Source organism: Aphelocoma coerulescens, chromosome 1, assembly GCF_041296385.1.
Source record: "Aphelocoma coerulescens isolate FSJ_1873_10779 chromosome 1, UR_Acoe_1.0, whole genome shotgun sequence".
NCBI lineage: Eukaryota > Metazoa > Chordata > Aves > Passeriformes > Corvidae > Aphelocoma > Aphelocoma coerulescens.
The window spans coordinates 119,544,109-119,558,859 of NC_091013.1; the positions used below are offsets into that span (position 1 = coordinate 119,544,109).

A 14,751-nucleotide genomic window follows, 5' to 3' on the forward strand; every position below is an offset into this window, starting at 1 on the left:
CCGAGAAGCTGTGGCTACCCCTGGAGCCCTGGAAGTGTCCAAGGCCATGCTGGACGGGGCTTGGAGCAACCTGGGGTAGTGGAAGGTGTCCCTGCCCATGGCAGGGGGTGGGACTGGATGGGCTTTAAGGTTGTTCCGTACCCAAATCATTCTGATTCTGTGACCTTAGCACTGACATTTTTCGTCTTCTTCACTACTGCCTTTTCTTTTGGGAGCAGGAAGGCCTGCAAAAAGGGCTGTGCAGAGGTGCCTGGCAACTAGCCATTCACTGGTTTGAACTGGTAATCAACACTCTTGGAAATCTAGACCTGGATCTTTAGGCAAGGTCAAAAAATTGAGCTTATGGCTTGTCACTTCCAAGACATCTTGGCCCTAGTGCGTTCTCCCACCCGTCTCTGAGCCTGGCGCTCTGCTCACAGCCTGGAAGTGCCCTTTGTGTTGCCCAAACCTGCATCCCTTGGTTGTGTCATCCGTCCCACGATGCTGCACCCTTGTGTGGCATCCGACATGGCGGGAATGGGACTGGCTGTTTGCTCCAAGTTTTGCTGCCGGATGCTTGGCCAGTTGGGGCTGAGCTTTCCCAGTGTGGCAGGGTGACCTCTTGCCACGTGCTGCTGTTTCCAGAAGGAAAATGTGTGTGTGTGTGTGTGCGCGTCAGTTCTCTGGAAACCACACGCTGTGTCCTGTGTCAGCCTCATCCTGGTCTTGTCTTGTTCTGTGTCTGTTTCCCTCGCCTACAAATAAAGCATTTGTGAAAAGCCTGGAGTAGGAATTCCTGCTTTCCCTTTAGCTGTGATACTTGGGCTCCTCGGAGCAGCCTGTGGAGGAAGGGGATTGATCCAGCTGTTCCTGTGCCAGACCCAACCCTTGGGTTTTTCTGGTGACTCACGGAAGCCTCTTGTCATCTAAAATGCTCTCCCATCCCTTCCCTGCTCCCCATTGTGGGGAGGAGGGGGGAGTTTAGCCACAGCTTTCGCTTTTCCCCCTCCTTTCCGTGAGCAGTGACTCCCACGTGTACAGAAACATCTGGAAGTAATAAACCCCAGCACTGGGGCTGGTAAGTAACCTGTGCTCGGTTAAGCCTTCTCTAAGTCCTGTGGTGGTTGTTCCTGGCTGAAAAGCAGGAACTGGGAGAAACTGGAAATCTTCCAGGCTGTTTTAAATTCAGGCATGTTTAACAACCCCAAAGGGCTGCTGGAGCCTCTTCCCGTGCTCCAGCTCCTGCTGTCCTGCCCAAATGCTCCTTGCAGCTCACCCCCTAGCCCTGTGTGCCTACGGAAAGGTTAATCCACGGCTGGATGAACGCAGCCAAGGAGTGATAAACGCACATTTTTGAACCCAAAGCAAGCAGGAGAGCCTTGGGAGAGGTCTGCCTGCCATTTCTATCCCCCTCCCCGATTTTTGTCCTTTTCCTTCAAGCTGGGATAGAGGCCAAGAGGTGACATGGTGACTTAGACCTCCCTGGGAAGCTGGGTTTCCATTCTGGTGGATTTGAATCTCATCCAAATGTCACCTAGATGAGTGTCTCGGTTTAGAGACAAGTTTAGGAGAAAAACGCTCTGGAATGAGTGTTTCATCTAAAAAAAAAAAGGGTTCCAACAATCCCTTTCTGCCAATAGGAGATTAACACTAGTGAAAAAACCCCAATCGTTTATTGACAGAGTGCCCACACGGCGCAGAAAAAGAAAATGAATAAATGCTAGATATTGAATTGTCCGACTTTACCACCCCCCCATAGCCCCACACACCGGATAAAAAAAAACAAAACCAAACCAACCCCCCACAACCAACCAACCAACCAACCAACCAACAACAACAACAACAACAACAAACCAACCAAAAAAACCCCAAAACAACAACAAAATGCCAGGGAAAGGAAAAAAAAACACGACGGCGCAACGTGCTGGAGAGGAAAAAAAATGGCGCCGGCTCCTGTCTCAGGGAAGGAAAAAAAACCAAAGGGTTCACGCAGCAAAAACAGGCAAAACAGATGGGAACCTGGTAAATCTCTGGCGTGGGTCCCCGCTTCACAGCAGATGAAGCCGGTGGATTTGGTGTCCTTTCTCTTGTTGGCTCGGCTGTCCCGAGCTCTGGGGCCGGGGCGGAGCGGCCCCTCTCCGTCCCGCCGGCCCCCGGCCCACGCTCGTCCCGTCGACTCTGATCTCGGACCAAAACCAAACCGAACAGTTCAGGGGAAAAAAAGCTGCCGAAGGATTGCTCCTACAGTCTCCAAAGCCAGAAAAAAGGAAAAAAAAAAAAAACCTTCTTGCCTAAGCTAACGAAACCCAAGCTAACCAAGCAAGCGAAGAGAGTCCCGCCCGCACGGCACGGCGGACACCTGAGCACTGAGGCTTTGAATAAACCCGCGCAGAGCCCCGAGGGCCCGGCCCGGCCCCGCCTGGGAGCGACGGCACCAGCGCGGGGCACAGAGCAGGGACCAGGGAATGGGAAACCTCTACAGCACCAGCGCGGGGCACAGAGCAGGGACCAGGGAATGGGAAACCTCCACGGCACCATCGCGGGGCACAGAGCAGGGACCAGGGAATGGGAAACCTCTACGGCACCATCGCGGGGCACAGAGCAGGGACCAGGGAATGGGAAACCTCCACGGCACCATCGCGGGGCACAGAGCAGGGACCAGGGAATGGGAAACCTCCACGGCACCAGCGCGGGGCACAGAGCAGGGACCAGGGAATGGGAAACCTCCACGGCACCAGCGCGGGGCACAGAGCAGGGACCAGGGAATGGGAAACCTCTACAGCACCATCGCGGGGCACAGAGCAGGGACCAGGGAATGGGAAACCTCCACGGCACCAGCGCGGGCCACAGAGCAGGGACCAGGGAATGGGAAACCTCTACGGCACCATCGCGGGGCACAGAGCAGGGACCAGGGAATGGGAAAGCTCCACGGCACCATCGCTGGGCACAGAGCAGGGACCAGGGAATGGGAAACCTCCACGGCACCAGCGCGGGGCACAGAGCAGGGACCAGGGAATGGGAAACCTCTACGGCACCATCGCGGGGCACAGAGCAGGGACCAGGGAATGGGAAACCTCCACGGCACCAGCGCGGGGCACAGAGCAGGGACCAGGGAATGGGAAACCGCCCAGGACAATGAGGCGGGGTAGGGCTGGGGAGCTGCTGTGCCAGAGGTGTGTGTCCTCCAGCCTGACCCTCATTCACCCGGGCTGTCGCCCACGGGAAGTGCCGGGGCTCAGCGTGGGCTCCGGCCCGATCTCCATGTGCTGCCGGGCATCCCGGCCGCCGGCTCTTTGCCTTCCAGTCACGTAGGAGCTGCGGTCAAGGTGGAGAAAGGGAACTTGTCTGCAGGCAGGCTGGGGGGGGGGGCTAGGACGGCTGGAAGGAGCTGCCTTCTCCCCGAGACTGGTTTTTGGCATTCCAAAACAGATGGGAGCCCCAGGGATAGCGTTTGGCACCCCAGAACAGACTCTAGTTTAGTGTCTTTTGATTTTATTTCCACCCAGTTTGGCCGTGGTCGAGCAAATGCCTCTCCCGATCACTCCCTGCTCCGCTGCTACCCCCTTCCCTCCCTTGCTCCGCCCTTGCTCCGCCCTTGGGGACATGCTGTGCCGGGGTGCCTTTGCCACCTGCAGATGTCACATCTGTGATCCTACAGCGGCTCAGTCCTGTGGGTCAGCACTGCACGGCCGCCGAAACTCCTGCCCGTGTTCATGGATCCACTTATTTGCCACTGGAACAGACAAGGACACGGACCTCTGTCTGTTCCCATCCCTCTGCACCCTTCTCTAACCCTGCGTTGCTATCGGTGGACTCTTTCCCTGTTATCCAGGATATCTGGGCATTCCCAGCCCCTCTTGCCTCCCTGCCGGTGGAGCTGTCCCTCCAACCCCGTGTCACCCTGGGGTGACACCCGGTAGCGTCTCTCACCCCACTTGTCCCCAGCCAGGACGGGGCAGCCAGCGTGGAGGGTGTCCCCGTCACCATTCCCGTTCCTCCGCAGGTTCCACCAGAAAAGAGCCGCATTCTGTGGAGCAGAGATGGGTTTGGCACCCTAAAACAGAGCTGGGATCCTCAACACTGGATTTTGGCACCCCAAAAGAGATTAGGGAGCCCCGGGGCTGGGGATTGGCATCAGGAGAGGCTTGACCACAACTCCCTGCAAGAGCTGAGATACAGAGAGCAGCATCCTCCCTTCCCTGCTTCCAGCGATTCCACATGTCCCCCTCACCTTGACCACGGGCACGCTGAAGTTGGCATAGATGAAAGCTGTGGAGCCTCCGGCCTCCACTGCACTCAGCTGGAAAAGGACCACAAATAGGAGCCATGGATCCCCCTTTCCCTGTGATGCTCCTTTGCACAGGGAAACTGAGGCACAAAACCTCCCTTGTGCCCCAACTCTGTTCCCCTCACTTTGCCACAGCACAAACTCCTGAATACTCCACAGGCACTGGCACTTCCCACCCACTGCAGTGTTTTAGGGCTGCCCTCACCCATCCCATACCCTGAGGACCAAGCCAGTGCTGTCTCTCCAGGCCTGGAAATGAGGGAGGACTCACGTAGATCATGATTGTGGCGATCCTGTTGCCTGACTTCATTCTGTACAGGGGGCTCTTCTTGGACTGCTCCAAAAGGGGAGGTGGGATGGTCAGTCCCATGGGGACAGTCAGTCCTGCACTGGCACAGCTCAGCCCAGGAGCACCTCACACCCCAGCAGCTCTAAGCTGCCCCACCCTGCTCCCCCCTGGAAAATCCCTCCCTCTCCCTTCTTTTCCCTTCCTTCCTTCCTTCCTGCCTTCCTGCCTTCCCTTACCTCCTTCCCCCCTCCCTCCCTCCTTCCTTCCCCTCCCAGGAATACCCCAGGCAGCCACTCAGGGATCACCATCCTGGGATCACCTATCCTACCCCTGCCAGGGGCCATCCCAGGGTCCATCACTAGGAACATCTTGGGGAATAACCCAGGGATCACCATGGGGACCCCCCCAGGGACCATTCAGGGTCTTCCCTTGGGCACCATCCCAGGAGCATCATGAGGAGCATCCCAGGGCCCATCTCCAGGAATATCTGAGGGACTACCCAAGAGTTCTTCTTCAGGAACATCTGAGGAATCACCTCAAAGGCCAGCCCAGGGTCCATCCCCAGGAACATCCCAGGGACCACCCCTGAGTCCACCCCATGAACCACCTCCAGGAGCATCCTAGAGTCCACCCCAGGAGCACCACCCTGGGTGTCACCCCATGGTTCCCCCACAGCCCACCCTAGCAGCTCCCTGACCGTGGCGTGGTCGAAGTGTGGCTCGTAGTGGCCTCCCAAGCCGTAGTTGACCACCTGCAGATACTCGGCGTAGGGTGGCCGCAGGTCCAGGCCAGTGACAGCGGCGATGCGCTGGTCCAACGCCCGCACCACTGGGTCAGCCGTGTCCTTCAGCCAGGCACTGTGGGACCACCCCATGTTCAGCCCCCCGAATTCATGCGTGGCTGGGCTTTACCCTCAGGGCACCGCTGGAGGAGCCAGGCCTCCCAGCATGGCTTCACCGCCACCTCAGAGGTGGCCACGCAGCCACGGTGGTCCCGCTGGCTGGAGGACAAGGGAGGGGTGGCTACTACCTCTTGCTTATCCGGTACTCGGCTTTCTGCTGCTTCTCCCCAGAGGCAACCACGGATCTCTGCAGCTGGAGGACACATGGGGGATGCATGTTGCTACACATGGGAACCCTCACACCAAGCAGGGGCCGTGGTCAGGGTTGAAGTTGGCGGGTTTGTACCAGTTGGTTGCCAAACATCCCACCCCCAGGGGTCCTGCTGGGGTGAGGGAAGCGGTGGCAGCAGGTGGAGGCAATGCAGTGTGTGTCACCAAGTCAAGCCTGGTTGGGAAGCGGTTTAGGTGTATCCATGGACCTGATTTCTTCCAAAAAATCTTTTGAGGGGCTCAGACGGAGCTGGGGCCATCATCCCCAGGGTCTCACAGAATCCTAGACTGGTTTGGGTTGGAAGGGACCTTCCAAGATCATCCAGTCCCACCCCCCTGCCATAGGCAGGGACACCTTCCACTAGACCAGGTTGCTCCAAGCCCTGTCCCATCTGAACTCCCTGGAGGAGGCTTTGGCCTTAAAACCTCTCCTATGTCTGCATTCACCCTGGATCAGGATCTCCTGGGGCACCCTGCTGCAGGAAAGGGACATCCCTGGAGACGGGGACAGCTCACCCAGGGCCCTGCCAACCCCTTGATGGTCTCAGCCTCAGCATCGGTGATGAAATCATGGTACAGAGCCACATAGGGCTGGATCCGGACCATCTCCTTCTTGGCAGGCTGGAGGAGGAGGTAGGGGCTGCTGTTGGTCTCATAGGAGCAGCCGAGGTGCAGGAGCCGCTCTGGGGCTGGCTGGGGAGAAAGGGGACCAAGGAGGCTGTGAGGGGGGACCAGCGGCGGGGGGGGACCATGGCACCCCTGCCAGTCCCACCTGCCCCCTGGGGCGCTGGCACAGCTCCTCGTAGGCATCACGGCTCTGCAGGCGGGTGCTGTTGGGGCGCTGTAGGGGGCTGGCACTTGCCCCCGTCCCCATCTCCAGCAGCTTCTTGTACTTGGCCACGTTCCTCGACACCCTTTGGTTACTGGGATCTGCCGGGGAGGTGGTGTCACCCAGAATGTCGCATCCCCATCAACCCCCTTCCCTGGCATCAGTCCCGGGAGAATTACCCCACGTGGGGCAAGAAATGGGGTGAGGGACGCTGTTGCCATGAAGAGGTGATGGGGACATCCCAAAATCTTTCCCCTCTTCCTGCTGCATCCAGGGTTATCCCACATACTGTAGCGGAGAAACTCCCTGGAGAGGCTCAAGGCATGAGAGATGTTTCCAGCCTGGATGGGGGAGTGGAGACTCCATGAACATCCATCCTCCCACCCATGGTCTGGCTCTGCTGGACACTGGCAATGGGGAGGGGACTCATGGTTGTACCATGAAGTAGGAGAAGGCCAGATGGTCCAGAGCATCCTCCAGGCTGCTCCGGTCCTCCAGGTTCCAGCTGCCATAGGAGAGGCGGAAGAGGCTGACAGCCTCCTCCAGCCATGCAATGGAGTGGTAATAGTCACCTGTGTCATAGGCCACCTGCGAGGCAACACATCCCCTGCACCTGCCAGCTGGGCCAGCCTGGCCTGCATCCCATCCCATCCCATCCCATCCCATCCCATCCCATCCCATCCCATCCCATCCCATCCCATCCCATCCCATCCCATCCCATCCCATCCCATCCTATCCCCTCATGCCATGTCATCCCATCCCATTGCAATTACCCCCCATCCTGTACCATGACATGCGTCACTTTCCTATTGCTATCTCCATCCCCATTCCCTCCCACATCATCCCCATCCTGTCCCATCCCTTCCTTTCCTGTTCCATCCCCATCTCAATCTCCATCCCCATTTGCACCTGCACTTCCACCTCATCCCATGTAAAGAACCCTCAGTGTCTATTCCTGTGGAAGAAACATCCCGGGCTGGAGAAGCTTTGTGGAGGTTTATGGGGTTTCCCCTCACCTTTCCCACATGGAAGCAGTCATCGGCAGAGAGGGAGACGCGCCGGCCGGGGCTGTAGAGGGGCGGGTGCCCGGCTCTCTGGAAGACGCCCTTGGCCAAGCCCCTGACGTTGAGTGCGTAGACGTCCTGCAGCCGCATCAGCGCCCTGGCTGCCCCATCCAGGTCCTCAGTTCCAGGCAGCTCCTGCTCTACCTCCTCGAGGCCAGCATGGAGTGCTGCAGGGTGGGAAGGAGGTATGGGGAGGGATAAACAAAATTCTGAGGTGCAACTGCCCTTATCGTCTCTTCTTCCTGGGCACCCCACGTCCTGCTCCTCCATCCCTTCCCCTGCTCCTACACCGGTTCTCCATCTCCATCTGTTCCCTTGCTCCTCCATCCATTCTGCTCCTCCAACAATTTTCTTGCTTCTCCACCCATTCCCCAGGCCCTCCATCTATTCCCTGTCTCCTCCATCCCTTCTCCTGTTCCTCTACCCATTGACCCTTGCTCTCCATTCGTTCTCCTGTTCTTCCACATGTTCCACTCTTCTATCGATTCTCCTGGTCCTCCATCCTCTCCCCACCACCTCCTGGCTCTGCTCAGGTGACAGAGGGGACACACGGCCGAGCATCTTCCCCATACCCTGGGTGTTCCTGGTGGCCTCGTCGCTGTAGATGACATTGGGCCAGTCAGAGTGGAGGCGCTTGATGAGGCTGAAGGCCAGCAAGGGGTTCTCCACCGAGGCCTTGGGGTCCTGGTGCAGCGCCTGGACCTTCTCGTAGAACCTACAAGGCACCCACTGGGGGACACTTTGATGCTCCTCAGAGTTGTCACCACCTGGGTGGGGGCTGAGTCCTCCCCATTGTTGGGCAGCTTTGCCTCAATGTCCACTCTTTGGCCAAGCCAGAGCGGAGGGATTGTCTGATCCCATCCCTGGTGGGTGTGTGGGGATGGCCCGTGCCCTGGGGATGCTGTGACCCAGATCCCCATGGGTGGGGGAACCATGTCCCCCTCCCGGGGCACGGCTGGGGGAAGTGGGGCGTGAGCTGTGTCCGGTCTGAGCTTCCCATCCTCCCACCATCCTCTTATTTAGGGCCACCCCCAAAAACTGGGTGCTGCGGGGAAGGTGGGGATGGGTTAACCCCTCCTCGTAGCCAGGGAATCACCCACCCCTGGGGCTGGGGGGCGGGATGGGTGGCTGGAGGGGAGCGGATGCTGCGGGTGCCCCACCCGTGGCCGCGGCGCGGTTGGGGGGTGCCGGTACCTGCGGAGGCGGCGCAGGCGGGAGCTCTCGTCCCGCAGGTAGGAGCGGAGCCGGCGGAGCAGGCGGCGCTCGGCGCCCAGCGCTCCCCGCACGCTCAGCATCGCAGAGAACGTCTCGGCCGGGGCGGGGGGCGGCAGCAGCGCCAGCAGCGCCCCCAGCACCCCCAGCGCCCCCAGTGTTCCCAGCGCCCCCAGTGCTCCAAGAATGCCCAGTACCTCCACTGCCCCCAGCGCCTCCAGAACACCCCGTATCCCAGGCGCTCGCCGTGCTCCAAGTACCCACAGTGTCTCCTGTCCCAGCAACGCCACCAGCACCCTCAGCGCTCCCAGTGTCCCCAGTACCCTCCGCGCCCCTAGTCCCCAGCAGTGCCCCCAGCACCCACAGTATCCCCGGTGCCCCCAGTATCCTCAGTGGCCCCAGTGCTCCAAATATCCCCAATTACCCCCAGCACTCCCCAGCCTCAGCGCCCGCATCCGGCCGCCGCCGCCGCCGCCGGGAGAAGCCGGGGGAAAAGGGGCGGAGAGGCCCCGCCTTTGGGGGGAAAAGGGGTGGGGGGGGTGCCCCGGATCCGCCACGCTGGCTGGGGAGGGCGGTGTGGTGCTGGTCCCCGTCCTGCTTGTCCCTGTCCCCATCCCTGCCCCTCTGTCCCTATCCTGCTTGTCCCCCTCTTATATGTCCCTGTCCTGCCCCAGCCTCATCTTGCCTGTCCCTGCCCCTTTCCCTATTCTGCCCTGGCCCCATCCTGCTCTGTCCTCAGCTGCACTCTGCCTGTCTCCCTCCTGTCTGTCCCCATTTTGTCTTCTGTCCCTCTCTTGTCTGGCCTTATCCTGCCTGTCCCCATTCCATCTTGCTCCCATCCTGCCCGTCCCTGTCCGCATCCTGCCTGCGCCCGTCCCGATTTGGTCTTCTGCCCATCCTGCCTGTTCCTACTCTGCCTTGCAGTCATCCTGTCTGCTCCCATCCCATCCTGCCTCTCATACCCCAAACACAGCACCAGGATGGAGTGGGAGGTGCCACGCTCGGGGCCATCCTGCATCCTTGCGGGGCAGGGTCAGCCCCGTTGGGATTTTCCCAGTATTGACTGGATTTCTTATATTTTGGGAGGATTTTATTTGACAGCAGCACAGGGATGTGAGGTCATTGTCACTGTCGGGATGCTACAGCCTGTTCCCTATGGAGCAGAATGAAACACCCCCCATTCCAAGATTTGAGTACTTTTCCCTAGGAGGCAGGGAGTAACTCAGTCTGAAGCCGGCAAGTGAAGAAAACAGGATAAAAAAGGTAAAAACCGGGAATTATCTGCCACCTGCAGGAACAAAGGAACTGGAATGTTTTTAACTAAAGCAAGATTTTTGGGTACTTTTTCCTCAGGGAACCAGCTGCTCTTGCTGGCACCTTCTGCTTTTCTGCTGCTACCAGGCGAAAAATGCTGGTTTTTGAGAAACAGCGGCATTTCGGACCAGAGCAGATCCTCCACTGCCGCAGGTCACCGACAACATCTGACGGGTGATTAAAAAGCCGTAATTAAATAAAAGGTGCGCGATGCCGAGTCTCCGGATGCAGCTGAAATATCCTGGTGAGGTCTCGGCACTGCCGTGCTCGCTGGATCCGGCTGCCGATGCTCAGGAGTGGCTAAAATGGGTCTATTTTAGGAAGCCGTGAGGTTCTGATCGCCAGAGAGGTCCAGGATGAGGAGGCAGAAGGTGATTTCCTCGCAGGCGCTGCTGGCGCCGCACTCGAACAAGCACCCAAAAACGCCGCCGGGGCAGACGGCCAGGTCGGAGTAGCCGGCCGGCCCCGTGTGCAGCACCCACGGGCGCCGCCAGCCCGCCCCGTCCAGCGGCGAGGGGTTGACATAGAGGCCCAGATCGCGCCGGCGGTGCCGGTCGGTGGGGTGGGAGTACAGTAGCCAGGTGGGCGCCTCGGCGGCGCGGGCGGGCGCGGCGAAGCTGACCACGCTGCCCTGGCAGCCCCGCGGCGGCTCGCCCAGCGCCTCGCACCGCGCCGCCCGCTCGAACCGCAGCCCGCGGTCGGTGCTGAGCGCCACGGCCCGGCAGCCCCGCGGCGCACGGGCGCTGCAGTACAGCAGGGGCTGCTGGGCGCCGCGGATTTCGGCCACCTGGCACTCGCCCGTCCGCTCTCCGCCCAGCAGGGCGCCCTTGTGCCAGTGGCGCCCGCCGTCGTCGCTGTAGAAGACGAGGGAATGCTGGCGGGTGAAGCACGGCAGCCGCACGGCCCCGCACAGGCACCCGTGCACGTAGTAGGTGTAGGCCGGCACCACCAGCCGCCCCGAGTCCAGCTGTACCCCGTGGCCCGGCCCCACGGCGAAGGTGGCCCATCGGGACAGGTCGGCACCGATGGCTTCGTCCGTCACGTCCCGCAGCGCGGTCCAGCCGCGGCCGCCGTCGGCGCTGGTGGCGAAGCAGAGGCGCGTGGCGCTGCAGCCGCTCAGGATCTGGCGTCGCTCCGTCTTTCCCTGCTCCACGCAGATGCAGAAGAGGAAGACGGTGCCGCTCCTGGCGTCGTAGAGAGGACAGGGGCTCATGGTGCGGTGGCCGGGCAGAGCCAATGCCGACAGCTCCTCCATGAGACCCCACTGCCGGCAAGGAGGAAAACGGGGCTCAGCCACGGGATGCACCGCTGTCGCTGCACCCTGGGGTCACCCGGCATCGCCCCCATCTCTTGTTCCTACAGCCCGGGGAGATTTTACCTTGACCGAGGAGCCGTGCCGGCGGCCCCGCCGCAGCACCAGGTACTTGGCATCCTCGTCCCGGGCCGAGGAGCGCTTCTCGGCAAAGGCCAGGAAGGAATCATCCGGGGGGACGTAGAGCAGAGCCGGGATGCGGTAGGTGACCCCACCTGCCTGTCGGAAGAGCGTCTCCGGAGGGAAAACATGCGGGGATCCTGGTGGTGATGGCAGCGGTGGGGGGCTCTCCCCAGCGTCCCCCTGCTGCTGGAAGAGTGGGAAAGTCAGATGTGAAGGGTTAAATCTTGGCAAAAGGAGGGAGTGGCCTCTACGGGGGGATAGGGATGGAGGCTCACCTTGAGGCAGGTGGTGGCCTGGGACATGGTGGCCTCCCTGAGGTTCCCGCTGGGGACTGAGCAGGGTGGGAGAGGGGGATGAGAGCAGAGCCCCTCGGTGGGGTCACACCCGCTTTCCTGCCTGTCCCTGCTGTTCCCCTGCACTGCACAGGCTCCCCTGCTTCACCCACGGTGCCCACGTCCAGGCTGTTCCCAAGGGCTGTGCACCTCCTGCACTACACCAGGACCCCCAAGCTCCCACTCCCTTCAGCTCCCCCGGTGTCCCTAGCCCAGAGTCCCTGTCCCTGTGCCCATGCACCCCTCCACTCTCCACTCTCCACCCCCGATCCCCCACGCACCCCTCCCACCTGGATCCCACCCTGCACCCCACCCTACGCTCGCCCACAGCACAAACCCCCTACACCCCAGCATGCACTGACCTCCCCAGGGACAGACACTCCTTCCGTGCATCCCCCGTCACGTGTCCTGACCCCCCTTCACCCCCGCAGGCACTGATCCCCCCGATCCACCTGCAATACCCAGATTCTCCCCGTGTACCCCCCCGACACCCCCACAGCCCTACTCCTCTACACCCCGCATGCACCAAGCCCCCCCGTGACCCCCAGTCCCAGTCCCCTGACCCTCCTACACCTCGCAAGCACCGATCCCCCATCCCCTCCGTGCCGCGACCCCCGCCGCATTCCCCTCTCCCGCATTCTCCCCATCCCCGCATTCCCCCCTCTCCGCATTCCCGCATCCCCCATCCCCCCCATCCCCGCAGACCCCGCTCCTCCCGCCGCCGCCGCCGCCGCGCCGGGGCCGCCCCGCTCCGCCTCTTCCTGCAGCTCCCGGAGCGGGGGGGCCGGATCAGGCGCTCGGCGGGGCCAAGGAAGCGGGCGGGGATCCAGCTGTCGGGATACCGGAGCCTGGCGCCGGTGCCGGAGGGCAGCAGGGACAATACCTGTGCAGGTGTGAGCAGGCGATGTGCTGAGCCTCCGGCGCTCCTACGGGGCAGCTGGAATGGTGGAATATCAGGAGGAGATTGACTGATGGAGCCGCTGCCGACCCTCTCCCCAACAGGCAGGAGGGGAGCCAAGAGAAGGGATGGAGGCAGGACCCTGCTTGAGGTGCCAGGAGAGTCCCCTCCCGGCCGCCCTTGCCTTCCCAGGTGCTCCTATGGAAAGGATGTGGAGAGGGAGGAAAATCATGAAGGTCCATCTGGGGGTTCCCTGGGGTGAGCCAGCCAAGCCCAACCAGCTCTACAAGATAAAAATGAGTCATCTTCATCCACTGCCTTCCGAGGGAATGGAGGCCGTGATAAGCCAACCAGAGCCATCCCACAGGGAAGTCTGCTCTGTCCCTGGGGCCCAGAGGAGGGACAGTAATAGGAAACTCCGTGATCTGTGCGGCCTTTGACTGTTAGCCACTGTTGCTGTTGGCAGAGATGAGATGAAGGAAAAAGATCTGGGAGAATGCAAAGGGACTTCAGGGCACGGGGACAATTGGACAAAGGAGCAGGTGCACAGGTCGTGTCCTCAATTCCTTCAGTACCAGGGGGGAATACTGAAAGGAACAGGAAAACAGAAAAAACCACCCCGATTAATACATGGCCTAGAGGCTGGTGCCATCAGTGGAATTTTGGGGTTTTTGACTATGGTGTGGTTTATACACAGGAGTCAGTCCTGAAGGGCAAGGGAGTCCAGGAAGGCTGGACGTGCTTGAAGAAGGAAATCCTAAAGCACAAGGAGCAGCCTGTGCCCATGGGGCATAGGAGAAAGCCTGTCCTGGTTAAACAGGGAACTTGGGGTAGAGCTCAGGGGAAAAAAGAGAGTGTATCAGTTCTAGAAGGAAGGGCAGGAAACTTGGAGGGACCACGAGGATGGTGTGAGGTTATGTAGGGAGAAAATGAGAAGGGCCAAAGCCAAACTGGAGCTTAATTTGGCCACTGAAGTTAAAGACGACAAAAAAGGTGTCTCTAAATCCATTGGGAGCGAAAGGAGGGCTAAGTGTCCCCATCCTTTGCTGGATGTGGAAGGCAGCACTGTGTCCGGAAGAGGTATTTAATGTCTCCGTTCCTCAGTCTTTAATACCAAACCTCAGGATACCCAGCTCCCATGGCTGGAAGTCAGTTATGGGGAGATGAATGAAGCCTCACAAATCCTGAAGGAAGGGTCATCCTCAAGTCCCTGGGCCCAGGTGGGTGCACTGTTGGCTGGGTGAAACGCTGGAGCCTGGATGTGGCACCTGGGGACGAGGTTTAGGTGACAAGCTTGTGGTGGTGCTGGGGGAATGCCAGGACTCTTCCAACCCTGAGAATTCTGTGAACTGGGATTCCCTCCCCAGCCGTGAAACACCCCAGAGATGCTCCAGGACACATTTGATGTCTGTTCTTCCCTTTTATTGAAAAAACAACCCAAAAAATCTCTTTTAAAAAATGCCAGTTTATAGAAGGGACGCGTAGAACAGGAGATGCCACAAGGGAACCGCGGGACAGACAGACACAGCTTGGAAAATCTCTTACTTTCTGGGAAGCTTCGTGGCTGAGCACACAGAAGTAGCATATTTGATTCTCCCCCCCAACACATAAAAGGTTTTTATATAAAACAATCCTCTACCCCCAATTAGATAAATACAAAAATAAAGCAAACTTGTTTGCGAGGGGACGGTTGTTTCACAGAAGGGTTTTGTCCTGAACTCCTAACACAAAACAGAAAGGTGGGATTGGTAAAACCCCCTGGGCACAGAGCCATGGGATAAAGCACTGCCAGGAAAAGCAGAGGATGCTGGGGCAGCATTGGTGATGTGTTTCTCCTCCCAGGGCTCCCCAAAATCCGACTTTGGGGTCCGCCTCAGAGCCAGGAAGGCAGGCACACAGACCAAGCTTAGCCATGAGCTTCAACAAATCTTGGGTCCAAGATTAAAATTCCTGCTTATGCAAAATGCAATAGGACTTCAGGACAAAAAGACAGGCCATGA

The 14,751-nt window shown here is 59.6% G+C and overlaps 2 protein-coding genes across 3 annotated transcripts; both read right to left on the minus strand.

The window, feature by feature from the left end:
* Window positions 1-3,512: 3,512 nt before the first annotated feature.
* P4HA3 (prolyl 4-hydroxylase subunit alpha 3) lies at window positions 3,513-9,227 on the minus strand. The gene is made up of 14 exons (XM_069027900.1): window positions 9,197-9,227; window positions 8,755-8,974; window positions 8,133-8,275; window positions 7,513-7,727; window positions 6,935-7,084; window positions 6,786-6,837; window positions 6,440-6,597; window positions 6,184-6,360; window positions 5,586-5,650; window positions 5,254-5,413; window positions 4,539-4,601; window positions 4,211-4,279; window positions 3,910-4,006; window positions 3,513-3,712 (listed from the first exon to the last, which is right to left on the minus strand). Exons 1-14 carry the CDS (start codon window positions 9,225-9,227, stop codon window positions 3,642-3,644), a joined length of 1,671 nt encoding a protein of 556 aa, XP_068884001.1. The 3' UTR covers window positions 3,513-3,641.
* Window positions 9,228-9,857: 630 nt separating this feature from the next.
* On the minus strand, window positions 9,858-12,616 carry NEU3 (neuraminidase 3). 2 transcript variants are annotated; one of them, XM_069032486.1, is made up of 4 exons: window positions 12,559-12,616; window positions 11,797-11,852; window positions 11,465-11,707; window positions 9,858-11,350 (listed from the first exon to the last, which is right to left on the minus strand). In XM_069032486.1, exons 2-4 carry the CDS (start codon window positions 11,821-11,823, stop codon window positions 10,403-10,405), a joined length of 1,218 nt encoding a protein of 405 aa, XP_068888587.1. In that variant the 5' UTR covers window positions 11,824-11,852; window positions 12,559-12,616; the 3' UTR covers window positions 9,858-10,402. The 2 variants fall into 2 exon arrangements, with proteins under 2 accessions (XP_068888587.1, XP_068888576.1); XM_069032475.1 differs by having other exon boundaries at window positions 11,465-11,704; window positions 12,559-12,596.
* Window positions 12,617-14,751: the final 2,135 nt, after the last annotated feature.